The sequence below is a fragment of the Crocodylus porosus genome, unplaced genomic scaffold (assembly GCF_001723895.1).
Source record: "Crocodylus porosus isolate Cpor-Errol unplaced genomic scaffold, CroPor_comp1, whole genome shotgun sequence".
Lineage (NCBI taxonomy): Eukaryota > Metazoa > Chordata > Crocodylia > Crocodylidae > Crocodylus > Crocodylus porosus.
Window position 1 is genome coordinate 1,730,670 of NW_017728943.1, and position 16,042 is coordinate 1,746,711.

Consider the following 16,042-nt stretch of genomic DNA (forward strand, 5'->3'; position numbering starts at 1 on the left):
CAGTCCCCCAGTTCTTTAATGAGAACAGGGTGAGAGACCGTGTCGAAGGCCTTCGGAAAGTCGAGAAAGACTATGTCCACTGCTACCCCTGCATCTAAGGATTTGGTGACCTGGTCTTAGAAGGCCACCAGGTTGGTCTGACAGGACCTGCCTCTAATGAACCTGCCTCTTGAAACCTCGTCTCTGGCCATGGGGGTGACCCCATGGAGGGGCCGCACTGGTGGCATGTGTAGGCAGACAGTGTGCTCAAGAGGGAATGCCCCAGGCCAGGGGTTTCCAACCTGCAGCACCGATACCAAAAGTGGCATGGGAGGTCCTCTGTATGTGGCGCACGGCAGATTGGGGCAGAGCAGGGAGGACAGCGGCAGATTGGGAAAGGAGCACAGGAAGCAGCAGAGCAATGGATTAGGCTGGGAGCAGAAAGCAGAGCAGCACATCAGATGGGGATCAGAGTGGTACTTGGGGAGGATGTGGGTTGGCCCCCATTGCCCTAGGCTGTGGCAGGGATGCAGTGTAGGCATACCCTTCCTGGCTTACTGTGTGAGTTAGGCAGCTCCTTCCATTTATCCGTACCTTGATTATCCTCTTGCATTAAATTGGACCCTCCCACCTCCTGTGAAAGTGTTTTGGGATGCTTTAGAGCCTCCATAAGTGCACAGCACTTCCTGTGCCACAGGAGCTGATCATTGTGCCAACTGAATTCAGTGCTAAAACTGATGGTTAAATCTTCTGGACACAGCTGGGAAAGCAGTGCTGACTCTAGACTGCGGCTATAAGGAGTCAGATCTGCAGTCCTGCTTCTGGGTAATGACTCCATGTAGAGCAGGACAATAGAGAACACAGCAGTGGCCTCAGGGAAAGAGAAGTGGGTCATTGCATGAGGATGCAACCTTAGGAATTTCAGGGCTTTGACTTGTCTCCAGCCCTACTGCCATTTGCAGAGACTGTTCCCACTGGCCTGCCTGCACTGTTGGCTAGTTTGGTGTATTTCCAAGGGGGCTGGTGATGGTCTGTGACTTCCCAGCAAAAGTAGCGTCTCAACTCCATGGTAAAGCATTGTTCATCAGAGGCTGTCCCTGGAGGCCACTGTTGAAGCATTTAAAGGTAATCTGCCTGGTAGTTTCCTTGTTACAGGAACACAGAGCAAATGCAAGGCATTCGGTAGTTTGAGATGCTTTGTTTCCTGGGGCTGGAGTCCAGCAGTCCTTGCCTTTTGCAAAATGGAATTTGGCAGCCGGTGTGTCTCTAATGGGAATTAATTGCTGCTGCCTGAAAAGGCAGTAAATGCTAAGCTGCCGTGCTTAGTCACTGCTATGCAGGGGTGGGGCAGGGTGGGGCTGTGCTGCCCCATGGAGAATCCTTGTCCGTTGCTGGTGGGAAGTGGGGGATGCTGATGCTGTCTGAACTGGATAGGGTGGGGTCACATAGCCTGTAGCCCTGCTTGTTTGGGGAGTGAGGAACTGCCCAGAAGTTGGAACTGCTGCCTGTACAAAGAGCTGGCTCTGTGCCTAAGCCTCATGGCTGGACCACAGCCTCATGCATAAAGGAGAATTTCGCTCACAGGGGTTTTACACATGCAGGGACTGGAACTGCATGAGAGAAGAGGGGGAGACTCCTGCATCCTGTCACCCACCCTGTGCTGCCCAAGGCCCAGGCACAGCCTCTCCCTAAAAACTGTCAGCATCTCTTCCTGCCATGGTGCATCTCTGGCAGCCTGTGGACTCTAAACAGGGTCATGAGCACTCAGCCTCATGAGCTGGGACATGTGGAACCAATAAACCTGCTTCATGAGGGGTCTCTTGCTCCCAGACGTTCTGCTCTGCCTCCCTGAAGGATGTCCTGGTGCCAAGTTGGGGTGCGTTTCCTTGAGTAACTGCATTAATTTATGAGGGAACTCAAAAGAGTGGGAGGAGGGCTGGGCAGCTGCCTGGCTATCCCCTGGGATGTTGTAAATGAAGTTGGGCCAAAACCACGGCCATAAAATAACCTCCTGGACTGGAAATGGTCCAGTTTGGTCTGAAAGACCAAACAAGTTCCCCCTTCCCACCCCATAGGAAATACTCAGCTCTCGCCAACTGGCCTCAGGCCCTGCAGCTCATCCAAATAGCTTCTTAATGGCCTCCTCCACTGCCCCTGTTTATGCCCAGCTGCTGTCATTGTGATCCATCATTTAGGAGTCGGGAATGAGGGCTCAAGGCTGCTCAGGGTTTGGCTGGAGTGCATGAGGGAGGCAGTCTGTGCCTTTATGTCTAGGTCTGCTGGTTAGGGATGGGGTAGGCCTGGCACTGAGGAGTATGCAACTGACTGGCATGTGTGCATGTTCCAGGAATTGGAGGCACAAAGGATATGAGTCTCTTACAGAGAAAGCTACAACAGCTTGTGCTTTTTAGTTCTGGCAGGCCAGTCCCCAGCATGCCAGCCCACCCAAATGCTATGCAGATTAACTCATTAAGTAGCTAACATCTAATGGAGCTGGGTGCAATATGCCAGCTGGGTAGGATGGGGAGTGGGAAGCAGGGGAAGACTTGACTGAGGCTTTCTTCCCCATGCCCTGTGACATAGGTAAGGTGCTTTCACCCCTTCTGCATCTTCATTCCAGCATATCTTCTGTATCTGCTCCACCCCCTGGCCACCCTTTGCATCCCCACCATTTACCTGCAGGCTAGCTGGGATTTGTCCCAGTCTGGTAGGAGAGCTCCACCCCAATGAACCTTTTTCCCAGGCCCACCCACAGCCAAACAGGCCTCTCTTGCTTTCTCTTCCGTGTAGCAGCAGGGTTATTTTTCCTCCTCCAGGAGAGGCCAAAGAAGAGCCTGCTGGGTCTTTGTGCTCCCTGTGGCTGCCAGTGATGGGGGGAACCTTGCTTTTCCTTCTCTGAGTGCTCTGTACTCTGTTTCAGGGAGGTGCAGTGGAGTGCAGATTAGTGCCCACTGGGCCTTTTAACTTGGGTAGGAGTGAGGCCTATGAATTGGGGGGTGGTCCCTGCCATGATTCTGTTACCCTGGCACATAAAGGCACCCTTTCCCCCCAGAGTAGACCTGCCTGAGTAAAGGCCCTTTGCAAGATTGCCAGTCAAGAGCATGCCTGGGTTTGAGGGTGGGGGGGGGGGCATCTGCTGTGTATTCCACATGTCCCCAGCCTTCAAAGAGGGCACAAGGAAGCCTTTGAATTCCTCACCCAACATGCAGCCTGTTTGCCTCTTGCCCATTGCAGCTCTCGCCAATGCAAAGCTCTCAGCTGGCAATGCCACACGACCTTTTCTATGCAATAAGGCCTACTAATAATTAGCAGCAGCATGTAGACAGCATCTTTCACACTGATGTGCAGCTGACTCACAAGGTTTGAGACAATAAAGATCTTGGTGAAACCAACAGCAATGCTTTCCTGACTGCCCTGTTCATTTGCCACTCAGGTGGATAACAAGATGGGCAGGGCAGCTCTTTCAGAAAGTGAACACATCCAATTTTAACTGTGTTGCTGTTCTGGTGGTGAATTGTTTGTTATCAGCACCTATTTGTATGCATAGGAGTAATGCTTCAAAGTCCCAGTCATGCACCAGGGCCCCCATAGAGCTATACAGACAAAATAACAAAAAGAGTGGCTCTGCTCCAAAGTGCTTACAGTCCTGCTGAAAACATCCCCATGAACATCCATAAAGAAATGGCTGACCAAAATTCAATTGTTTTTTGAAGAAGGGGTGTCTGATAACAGTGGAACAGGATGGGGGTTCCTCTTTAGGGTGCTTTGGACTTGAAATGTGCTGCTGGCTGATGTACTTCTTATTCAGGATTTGTTTTGTGCCCTTGAGAGTCCCCTAAGTCCCAGTCTGCAGGTTGCAAATAGATTAAAGGAAATCATCCTCATGTTTCCCTTCCTTTGTGGGTCAGAGACCCCTTTGCTTACCTGAGCTGTGGTATGGACAAGATGAGGAACTACTGCTTTGGGTGGTAGGACCATCCCCCATGCTGGCTTCTCTGGGATCACTCCACTTCTTGATGCCTAATTTGCAGGGCACAAGCAGGACCTGAAGGTATTATTAGGCACAGTGCAATCTTCTAGAGATTCAACATCATAACATTAAGCTGCTGCAGCATCACGCCAACACTGATGGTGTGGTGAGGCTCTCCTTCAGAGCTGTTGTACATTGCTGTGCTGTTAGTATCTGTCATGATGAAGGGATAGAAAATCCTAACATGACCTCACCACCCAGCAATGTTTGAGAGTGGACTGTTTTTGCCATGTGACCACAAGCCCTGACCTTGGTGTTGTACTGCACAAGTGCACTGCATGTGACAAACATCTAGAGGCCTCCTTTCCAGATCCCCATTTCCTCTAGTGTTCCAGGAGGTCTGTGTGATGGCATTTGGGGTGGCCTCTGGGGGAGATGTACTAGATTGAATGAAGCACAATGTATGAAACCAGGCTTCCTTTGTTAGGGGATCGAATTCAGCCATTGCATCTGCAGAGAACTGTATAAGCAGCTCTGTTCCATAGGGCTGACCCCCTCGCCCCGGCTGTCCAGTCCATCAGTGTCCTATTCCCAGCCTGTCTGATGACACTGCACCCGGAGGCCCAAACTCTATGGGATTTCCCAAGAGGGGTAGTCTTTTATTTCAGATGTGCAGCACAATCCACTGGTGGCAGGAGTTGGGGTGGGGGGAGGGAGCAAGGACATAAAGTTTCTTCACTTGCTCAGACCCAGTTACAATCCTTGCCCTGAGCACAGCTCTTGAGTAGAGGCCATTGTGCCATGGGCATCTGTGATTCAGTGCTGCAGGGCGGGGGAGCAGCGGACAGCTCTTTCTGGCTGATCCCTTTAAAGGGTTGAATAAATGGAGCCATAGGTCAAGGCACACAGGACAGGCTTTGTTAGCAGGATTTTATGCTCTGGGGCATGAGGGGTGGGATTGCAGCTTGGCAGGAAATAGCCACGAAGGGCTTGCAGCGCTTTGCTCTGAACAGGCAGCGTAGGACTTGACAGAAAGACTGTCTGAGCCTGGCCCAAGCATGTCAGCATGGCGGGGAGAGCTGTTAGCTGCTCAGGGGCAGTTTTCTTTTTGCAGTGAGCAGCCACCACCAAAAACTGCCCCCTGAGAAACCACCACTGGGGCTAGGTTTTCTCTGTTGCTCTGGAACCAGGCACTGGGACTCTGTAGTGCTCCAAATCAGTGATGGTCACAGCCTCAACAGGGTTCATATTGGTAGCTGTGCACCTGATGAACTGGAGGGGCTGACAGAGGGGGTGCGCTTGCCAGCTCTATTCCAGGATATGAGCAGGCATATGAGCAGGCAAAGGTGTCTACAGTGTATATCTGATACATCAGTCTGATGTGCTACATACTGGTGCTACAGCCCAGCAGCCCAGCTTGGAACATTGCAGCTGTCTGGGCTACAGCTACACAGGCTTCAGTGTGAAGCATTCCTCATACCCATGTTAGTGTGATGGGACACTCCCAAACATGGGTGCTAAGGCTGAAAGGTGGAGTGCTTCACGCTTGCATAGCAAATGGTAAGGGCAGCATTGAAAGGCCTCGGGTCATCTGGCTGTGGGGAAATTGGCACCAGGGAAAGTTAATACATCAATAGAAGTGTCTGGGCTTGCCCTCTTTTGAGATGGAAAGTTGTTAGCGGCAGGGATTGTTTCGAGCCAGGTGCTATAAAAGCACAGGCCTTGCCTTCTCCTTCCTTACCTCCATGGACACTGCTTTCTTTCTTCGTCCTGGAAACCAAGGGGTTAAGCCCCCCTTCCAGCACTTCACAAATGCAAGATGAGGTACATTTCCTTCACGGGGCATGTCTAGGTGCAGCTCCTGGCTGAACACTGGGGAACAGCTGGTAGAAAAATGTTTGTCTTCCATTCAGAGCTGCCCCAAAAGGCTGGTAGGGCAAGAGGGGACTGCAGAGACCAGACTCTTACTGAGCATATAAGTTATTGGTTGAATAACAGTTGCTCTTGGCCTGAAGGTGGTGAATCCAGGGTCTTGCAAGCAGCTAAATGTTGGCAACTGATAGTCCTAGCACCAATGCTGATTCCATGCAAGTGATGGAGACAGATGGTATTTCTTTATATAGATCTCACTGCAGATGTGTGGTTGATGAGAGACAGGTATGTGTGTCAGATGGTGTGATACTTGCATATTGGTGTTAGATACCACAGGCTGGTGACTGGGAGTTTTATAATAACCTAGAGCAGCAGACACAGGTATCCATAGGTTGGGTAATGTGCACATTCCTAGTAGTATGGTGAGCCCTAACTAATGTTGGGGGTCCCTTCATGCCTGGTGTTGCACAAACCTGTAGTAAGCTTACAGTCTAAATAGACAAGGCAGATGGACAGCAGGGAGAAGCAGCATTGTAATCCCTGCTGCATAGATGGAGAATGGTGGCACGAGAAGACTTGCCCAGGCATTCACATAGGAGACACTGAGGAATGGGTAGGAGTTGAACTTCAAGACTTTGGAAATGTGGGTTTCCTGCTACTATCCTTCCTCTCCAGGATGAAATGCTCTCTAGGTGCAGTGCAGCACCACAGCAGCCCTGGGCTTCCTTTTGAGTGGGTAGAGCTGATGTCCAAATATCCCCTGTGATGCAGGGGTGGGAGGAGGGGGAACAGGCTTGGATCTAGTCCAGTTCTATGAGGAAAGCAGGGCCAGGCCATGTTAGCATTTGGCAGTGAGGTCTGGAACATTTATGGACAATAACAGTACAACAAATGTGTTGCTTCTTCATACTTCCAACCAGAAACCCTTCTCTATTGCTCCAGATTAGTCTCCAGACATTGGTCACTCCCTGTTTCCACCTCAGACTTGGTATTTGGCAGTAGCCCCTACATTGCAGAAACTTTTGCCCTTTTGGATTTGGTTGAACTGTCTTCCAATCCAGATTTCATGCTCTTGAGAGAACAACACTCCAGCCCCCATAGTCCTTATTTTAAGACTTGAACAAACAGACACTGAGGGGAAAAAAACAACAACTTCAAATCAGGGGTCTCAAAAGTGCAGCTATCTTCTCACTCTGGGCAGCCTCTGCACTTCCAGGGTGGAGAATAGGTTTAGGAAAGATTTGTATTGTTCTGGAACAGTATTTCATGTTTATGTACAAAGGCTGCTACCTGCAGAAGGGTTATTCAACTTGAACCTGCTAAAACTAGGAGGGCTTGAGGCATAGCTAATGAGACAGAGGAACAGGAGGCTTGGTAGATCTGCATAGCTGTTAGTTACATGAAGCATAGTGGGAGATGCTTTCAGAGGTGCCTTGTGGTTCTGATATGTAAAACATGTTTCCAATTGGCCACCAGTAACTAAAAGCGCAACCAAGCTGCAGCATTTAGATCTCCAAAATGTAGGGCATTTTAAAACATGGGATTTGTATTTGAAATTACTTCTGCCAGTGATACCACTTCAGTCTTCTGGCAGTTTGAGTTGCACCTGGGAGTAAAAGGGTTCTCCTAGCCTGATCTCCATCAGGGATAATCAAGAGAAGGGGTTGTGTGGTTCATCTTTTTCTGTACTACAGCCAACATCACAGCACAACAGGGAGGGATGGCTATCGCAGCTATTGATCCTGGAAGTATCAATACTTGGAACTGTAGTTTGGCTTTTCCTTCTTATGTACCAGCAGAACTTAAATGCTCTTCCTAGAGCTCAGCAAGTCCAACTGCCCAGCACCTCTGGAGGCATATTTCCCTGCACGGACATTACTACTGGGAAGATGCCCTTCTTCCCTGTACCTGTCTGCTCCAATATCAGCTGTTGCTGAGTCCTAGAGGAGAAAAGGAGGGGTAAATTGATGACTCCTGTTATTTATTTTTTTACCCCCTTGGCAGATCTTCATCCACGTTGGTCACCTCGGACCCCTACCCTGATGGGGTCTGAGAGCCCTATGTCTTTCACCAAGGACCCATATGATACAGAAGGCATCGTCAGCACACTAGCAGGTACCGTCACCACCATCATGGGCAGCTCCCAGCCAGTTGTGAGCCGTGGCACTGCTGATAACCTCATCCCTGTCTACTGCTCCATCCTGGCGGCTGTGGTGGTGGGTCTGGTGGCCTACATTGCTTTCAAAAGGTAGGTATGAACAGTGCCTTGAGGCTTCAAGGGCTGGACGATTATACCCAGGTCTAGGGAAGGTTGTCATCCTTATGTTGAGACCCAGAGCAATCATAGCCACATTTTAAAGCTTTTTCAGCCAGCACCTAATGTCTGAAACATTTGATGATAGATTAGATGTAGAGTTCATAAAGAGGAATGGGAGAGTAAGTCAAAAGGGGAAACTGGCAGGTGGGAGGATGAAGATGTCAAAAAAGCCAGGGAAGCACATATTCCCTTAGGCCAATGGTTCCTGACTGTCTCTGGCCCATGTAGAGGACTAATGAGCAAGCAGCGTTTTGTCAGCAGTGTCATTATGTGCTCTCCCTGCCAACCTGAAGAAAGGTGGATCTTTGGAAAGCAAAATTTGCTGTAGCCAAGAGCAGTATTAGAAGGTCTTGTGGCAATGTGATGCCTGGGAGGCATGAGTTGGGGAACACTACTCTGAGAGTCTGAGTTACCAGGTTCCTGCATCCCAGGCAATCATTTACAGCAGAGTGAAGGATGAGCAAAATCAAAAGAGTAGCTTTTACACTCAGTTTGCCCTGGTAGAAATGACAGCACCTTAGAGGAGGCTCGCAAAGGCAGGAGTGGGAGCTGGATCTTCAATGAAAATCAGTGACAGTGGACTGTGATGCAGGGCAATGGAGCATTGGTGCCTATCTATCCCTTTGGCTTTCTCGCCAGCTCATTCTCCTTTCCCCACAGATGCTTTTAGTTGTGACACATTATGAAAAGCTGTCACTTTCAATATCTTGCACAAGCTCACCCCCTTTAAACTAGGATTTGCACCTGGCTCACATGCAGGTTGTGGCTGGTTCAGTGTTTGTGCAGAGGGTTGTGGTTTCCCCAGGTATCTGTATGCTGGAAATAATCCTGAATGTACACTGCAACTCCAGGGAAAAAGCCTGCTGGTGTGACTCCAGGGACTCCCCAGCAAAGAGTTGGGCCCTGTATTGTCCTATAGACATGCTCTCAATAGATGGACACCTGCAGACCAAATGTGCACTTATGTACATGCATGACTACATCTGTGCATTGATTCATATGAGCATAGCCACAGCCTTTCAAAGACAACATATCCCAAAGCTGTACACTGTGTGCAGTGTGTATGTGCAATGATCTATGTGTGCACATGGTATTGTGTGCATTTATGAGCACAAATCAATACATACACAGTCCTGTGTGCACACGTTCATGGGGATAAATATTTGCAGGCATACAGGAACTGTATTCCAACTCCTTTTTCTGGAAGATTTCCATGTTTAAAAGAAAAGAACTTGGGCCTAGATCCAAAAAAGGCATTTAGGCACCAATTTCCATTGAAATTGAGGGAAGTTAGGCACATAGGTGCCACTGAGGATCTGGGCCTCAATTCTTTGCTGGTATATGTTAATGTTGATGTCCAAAGAACTGTAGAATTGCACACCATTGGAAAGCTATAGTGATTTTTTTTTTCTCCTTCAAAATTAATTTGGGGCAAGTCTTTTAGAATTTCCCTGTAGTGTCAGGTCTTTGAATAAAGGACACTGCCTCTATCCTGGCCACAATGGATTTGTGCTGCCTGACTCTGTGGTCCCACACACCTTACAATGCTGTTGGTCTCAATGGAAATGTTACTTATTATTTCTGCTTCACCGGGACTTAGTACTTGTCTGTACTGTGCTAAGGTGGAGCTTCAGGCGGGTAAGCCTGAACATGCCCTGTCCATGCCTCACCCACCTAAGAGTGCTGATGTGCTCCAGAGCTGGAAGTTCACTTGCATGAAGCTGCTCTAAATGCCCAGCATCTGCTTGGGGGCCCTCCTTTTCCTACAGATCTAAGAGAGGGAGCTGGAGACAAATCTGGAACAGCCTCAGGGATGAACTTCCAGCTCTGGAGTGCAGTGTATGCTCAGTCCCATCTTCTCAAGACCCAGTGCTGATGCAGTGTAAGTAACCCTCCTGGCTGCAGGGAGTACCCCTTTGTGGTGTGTCTGCATAGCACCTGGCACTATCCAACATGGAGCACAGCAATGCATCTGACAGTCAGAAGACAAATCAATGTGGATCTCTAATAATGATGGGTCTAACTCTCTGCTGCTTTGCTGCTGGTGTCGTCACTCATGCCAGCAGTAAATTGGTGTAAAATGCTACCAGATCACAACAGGGACAAGGCAGGGAGACCCAGGCTCCATGACTTGAGTTTATATGCAGTCAGATGAGAAGACCAGGAAGATTCAGGACCTGTGGCTAGACCCGTTATTTTATTCCCCTTTGCCACTTTCTTCTCCAGGTGGAACAGCTGCAAACAGAACAAACAGGCTGCCAATAACCGGCCAGTGAATCAGACACCTTCTCCAGAAGGAGAGAAGCTTCACAGTGACAGTGGGATCTCCGTGGATAGTCAAAGCCTTCATGACCAGCAGCCACAGACGCAGACCACACAGGGACAGGGTGAGGTATATCCACCATACCATGGTTTGGGAGGTGGGAATGGGGAGAAGTAGTTTTCAGCTGCTTCATTTGCAGGACAGAATAGAGAGGCATCAGTGAGAGTATGAAATAGCACAGAAGTGGGCTAACAAAGGGTCCTTGAAGCATTGGCAGAGAAGAAAGGGTCTAAAATGGGATGGAGGGTGGTGTGGGGAACTGTGGTCAAGACAGAGGCATTTATAGAGCTGTGTATGTGGGGAACCCAGAGCTGAGACTGCAGAGTGAAGGCTGGGGAGTCAATATACAGGATGGTGTAGGCCATGACCATCCACCACTGGGAGATCTCCCCATTCAGGTGCAGATCTGAAATTGTACTGTAGCCCAGATCTCTGGTCCCTCTTACTGCCCTGACTTCAGTTTTACTCATGGGCCCCTAATAACCTGGCTGTGTTCCTCCACTTCCATGTACAGCTCTGAAGGGAGATGGGAACCTGTATACCAGCCTGCCAGCTAACAAGCAAGAGGAGGTGGAGAAGCTCCTGAACAGCTCCACAGAGGATACCTGGCGTCACTTGGCTGGGGAGCTGGGCTACAAGGAGGATCACATAGACTCCTTCACTCAAGAGGAGTGCCCTGTCCGGGCCCTACTTGCCGACTGGGCCAGCAAGGACAGTGCCACTGTGGATGCCCTTTATTCTGCCCTGCGCAAAATCCAGAGGGGGGACATTGTGGAGAGCTTGTACAGTGAGTCAACTGCCACATCACCGGTGTGAAAGCCGGGTCAGGGAGGGAGAGGCGCTCCCAATCAGCTCCTCTGTGACCCCTACAGAGATATCACCAGGAAAGAAGATGTGAAGGAAACAGGGCTCCTTTGGGACCCTGCTATTTACAAACAATCCTGTATGCACTGACCTGTTATTTTCAGTATTGATCTCCCCTTTTTTCCTACTTCCCCTCCCCCATCTTCCCTCTCATGGAGTGTGCGAGGCTGAAGCAGGAGGGAAGCAGCTGAGGGGAAATGGGAACGGATACCTGTTTCAGTTGTGTTGGCCCCAGGGGGGCAGTGGATTCAGAAAGTTCTGTACATGTACAGCACCCTCTTGTGTGCCCCAACAACATACCGAGTGGCCACAACTGTTCTTGTTTGCTATCTCCCAGATCTCTCCTTGCTTTCTATTCCTGTCATCTTGCCCTTTTTCCCTTGCCTTCATTTTTCCATCCCAACCTTCTCCCACCTACTCTGCATCTCTCCCCCTCATTTCCTATCATCTTGTGTCCCCACTTGTTTTCCCCAGAATTGCACCTCCCAAGTTAAGGAAGATGGACCTGGCTGAAGGCCAAGAGGACTGGGTGGGTGTTGCAACTAACACCTGGTTGAAGAGGTTGTTCGTGGGAAGTGAGATGAGGAGTGGGGGAGCAAAAAGGTGCAGCTTAGAAGGAGCTACCCAGGGAAGGACATGGGGAGCAAATGATCCACTTCTAAAACCAGACATCTGTTCCCCTGGGGCCAGTTAGGGGCATAGAAGAGTAGGCCTTTTTTTTTTCTAGCAGTCCAGAGCTACACTGTGAATCATGAGCCTTGTGGCATGTATAGAGGGCAGTGGGGAAGCAGGAGGCTATTTTGTGGAGAGCAGTACTACAAGGGCATACATGAAATGTGTATTCCTTAAGCTGAGAAGAGTTTGCCTTGAGTGCTGGCAGTCAGGCTGCCTGACACATTAGGAAACAATCCCATTCCATACAGAATAATGTCATGGTTTCCTGCTCAGGTTCCCAGATTTCAAAAGCCAGCCAATTAGTTTAGATAGTGATCCCCCATAGCCAGACAGTACCTATGTTGGAGGGGAAGTGCTCCACATATGAAATGGCTGGGAAATTGCTTGCACTGGGGAGATTGCAAACCAGAGGGCAGAGAATGGTCACCATTCTTCACTCAACGTGTGTACCTGTAATCACTGTACTGCCAACAAAGAGGGCACTTGCACAGCCACTGACCCAGAAGCCATCCCAGAGCTGTTACACCTTGCACTGTGTCCTTCCTGATACTAGTGAACCAGCCACTGTGGGCTACAAAATAATCACATTTGCTCCATTAAATGGAGAGCTGCGGAGGGGAGAAGGTCCTCCAGGTGGCCTTATTGAATGGATGAACCAGGCTACAAATGCATTGGGTAACTCACTGGGGATCACCAGCAACTCAGATTAACCCTTGGGGGATGAACTAGTCAGCTTGGTGTTACCCAAGTTTATAACAGCCTGTGCTACTGGACTCAGGGTTTCTTCCTAGTCTCCTTAATGACAGTGTTAGTGATGGATTCTGTTTGGTTCTATGCAGGTCCTTAGACCACACCCATCACCAGTACCAGAGCTGGTGAGAATGAGTTGTAGACCTGGTTCAGAAAAGCTTTCAGATGCTCAGGTGGCTTTTTCTGAATTATCTGATGCTCTTGGTATTGGAGATATCCCAAGAACAGAGTCCTTTGTTTATTTTGGGACTTCCAGGGCAGCTTCAGGAAGCAGCAGATGCAGCAACATTTTTAATGGAAGGGAAAAGGGAATAAAATTGATAGAGCTTTTTCCCGACTTTGGAATAGGCTTGAGTAAAAGCTGGTGGTAGGGTTGAGAGGGAACCTTTCTTACTTTTCCAAGCCCATTGGGCCAGACTCTCAGTTTGTAATTTCTTCTTCAAGAAAGGAATTTCTAACTACAAAATCATCTAGGAATCAGCTGTTATTTCCCACCCGTTGAAGGAAGCTACCGGTTTCTGGCTCTTGTTCCTAAGAAACAAATTGAAATGCAGCTCAGGGCAGGTGGCATCAAATGGTATTCATACTGTTTCCGCAGATGATCTACCTCCTGCCTTCACTGAGTTGCTAGCATGGCAGATAGGAGGGGGGAAGTGACTTCAAGTGAGCTGTCCTGATAAATACAGGATGGTACTGAACATACCTCACTCTACGTATCTTGGGATCTGCACATGCTGGCTTTTGAACTGCAGCGCTCCAGACATCTGCAGGGTACATCATTGTGACCACCCTTTAGAGTTTCAGGAAATAACACTGACAATGACTCAAGAAGTTGTGATGAGGAAGAATTCATAAGTTGCCAACTGACTGGAGAGAGGAGGACGTAGAATGTGAGCACGGCTGTAGAACATGGATCTTTCACCAGTCGAGGGGGTGGAAATTAGAATCACAGGAAGATGGGGCTGGAACGGACCTTGAAGGTCATTTAGTCCAACTGCTGCTCAAAGCAGGATCATTCCTATCCAAATCATTCCAGACAAATGTTTGTCTAACCTGCACCTAAAAGCTTGATCAAGATTCTGCAGCTATTCTGGTGTTTAACCAAATGCATAAACTTAAAATCAAGCCTGAAAGGGTTAGAAAACTGAAACTTGGCTGGGTGTTCGTTTGTTGTTGGTCCGGTCCTTCTGAGTAACCAGGACTAGCTGGCAAAAATTTTGGTGACCTGCAAGATGACTTCATACCATTGTGATCTTCACTGAAGGCAGTGTTTGGATTCCCCTGCTTGCACCTCTTATCTACACTGAGTGGCACCTTTCAAGGAACCCCACTGAAGACTGATAGACCAAGGTGCAATACAGTGTAAATAAGAATCTGGCCCTGAGTGTCCCTTGTTCTCCAGATGTGATTTATTGGAGTAATCTGCAACACCCCTATCACCCTACATCCAAACGTCTATTTCTGGTGCTAGTGAAGAATTGTAACAAAACAAAAGGAAAGATTCCCTGTGCTTGTTCCTCTCCAATCTGGCATCATCCTCCAGGCTTCAAGCCAACAAGTCCATGCTCAACATCTGTAGACTTGCTAGCACATAAAGGGGCCTGATTTTTGGAATCCTCAGATGGTGTCGATCTTGAAGGGGATGGGAGTGCTGTCAGAGGACTGCTACTTCAGGTCTTGCAGTGGTAGGGTCCATGGTGAAGTCCATGATTCCACAGAGGAATTGAACTCTATGGATTAAATCTACCCTGTGCCAATCCTGTGACCTCCGTAGGTTACAAACAATATAAATTTCCAGAGGAAAGTCTGAGAACCTGTGAGGTGTGTAATTTGGGCTACGTAAGTGATGGTAAATGAAGAATGACAGGCTGTTGAATTATCCTGCACCTACAGACCTTCTGTTTGCTTCCCAGCTCAGCCAGAAACCCTCTCATTAAATGAGGAAGAAGATGCTCCCCACCCACATGAAACAACAAAGAATTGTAAATAATACTGTGTTGATTTACTAACTGCTAAATGTTTTTACGCGTGAAATGAATTATAGTGCTAAAGAGCAGGTGGCCTTGGGATTGCTATCAGGGCTTCTGCTCATAACACAGCCTTAGCATGTGGTCTATCTGTTGCCCGTTCTTCCACAAAGATTCTATAGTAATATAAGTGGCACCAGTCGGTGCCCATGAACTGAAGGGCCTCTTGGTGTCTCTCTGACAGATACTGTTATGTCAAAGTTTGGTTTGTTCACATCTCTGCCTTGCAGGTTGAATTTTATTTTATGGAGTGTCTGTTTGTTACATCTTTGTTTCTGGCTGTTATGGATAAAAGAGACAACAAAGGGAAATCTGATATATGTACACTTTTTGTAAAAAAACCAACAAAACAAAACAAAACAAAAAAAACGACAACAGCAGTGCTGAAAGTCCATATGAACCTGACGAGATCATCAGGTCTTTACAAGGGAGCGGTTGGAATCAGGAAAGGTTCGCAAGGATGTTAAAAGCCCAGATCTTATTTAAAAAGTCAGTGGAAGTTGAGTGCCTAACTCCCCTAAGAACTTTTGAAAATTTCACCCATGGCAGTTTAAAAAATAATGCCAGCTGAAAGTTGGGCTTCCAGTGTGGGATTTTGAACCAGGGCAAACACCCAGATCCCCAAAGGTATTTAAATACCTAAAGCCTTTTTGGCTTTTATGGGAATTTGGCCCTAAATTCCATGTGTGGATCTGGGCCTATGTAAGGAGCATAAGCTGTGGAACAGAATCATGGGGTTGAAGGGGACCTCAATGGTTATCTAGTGTATTCCCTGCAGCGTTACAGAATGACTTCCCAGATAAATGCCCATCCAGCCTCTTCTTGAAAACCTCCAGATTCCACAGCTTCCCTGGGCGTCACTATTCAATCTCATCAGTTTGCTGTAGGGGTTATAATTCCAAGTCATTTCAGTGCTTTCAAGAAGTCCTACTCCCAAGACCATATTTAGGCAAACAGTGAAATAGCCTGATAATGCTTGTTCCTCAGCCCCTCAGAGAATCAGGTGATTTACCCAGGTGCTTAAATTTTGGTTTTGGAACCAAACTTTGAGGTCTCCATTTTTTTAAACTTTTGCTTGTTCAGTTGTTTCATAAATTTCAGAAAATGTATTAACATAGTAGAAATGTCCTCACTGACTTAACATCCCAGCCCTGCCCTGCCAAGAAAAAGTAAGAAACATATAGTGGAAGCAGAAAAAAAATGGACTAAAACATTCTCCCATCAGTGCTGTAAAGTTTTTCTGAGCTGATTACTAGTTTGGGCAC

At 48.2% G+C, this 16,042-nt stretch overlaps 1 protein-coding gene across 1 annotated transcript in view; it reads left to right on the forward strand.

The window, feature by feature from the left end:
* NGFR (nerve growth factor receptor) overlaps positions 1 to 13,849 on the forward strand; it is a gene marked incomplete at its 5' end in the record, with an annotated part of 36,621 nt that extends 22,772 nt beyond the window's left edge. Inside the window, 3 exons of the mRNA XM_019548517.1 lie at positions 7,826 to 8,069; positions 10,365 to 10,525; positions 10,976 to 13,849. Of these exons, the coding sequence (XP_019404062.1) occupies positions 7,826 to 8,069; positions 10,365 to 10,525; positions 10,976 to 11,277 (707 nt within the window). The remainder of the gene's footprint in view (positions 1 to 7,825; positions 8,070 to 10,364; positions 10,526 to 10,975) is intronic.
* Between the last annotated feature and the right edge of the window lie 2,193 nt (positions 13,850 to 16,042).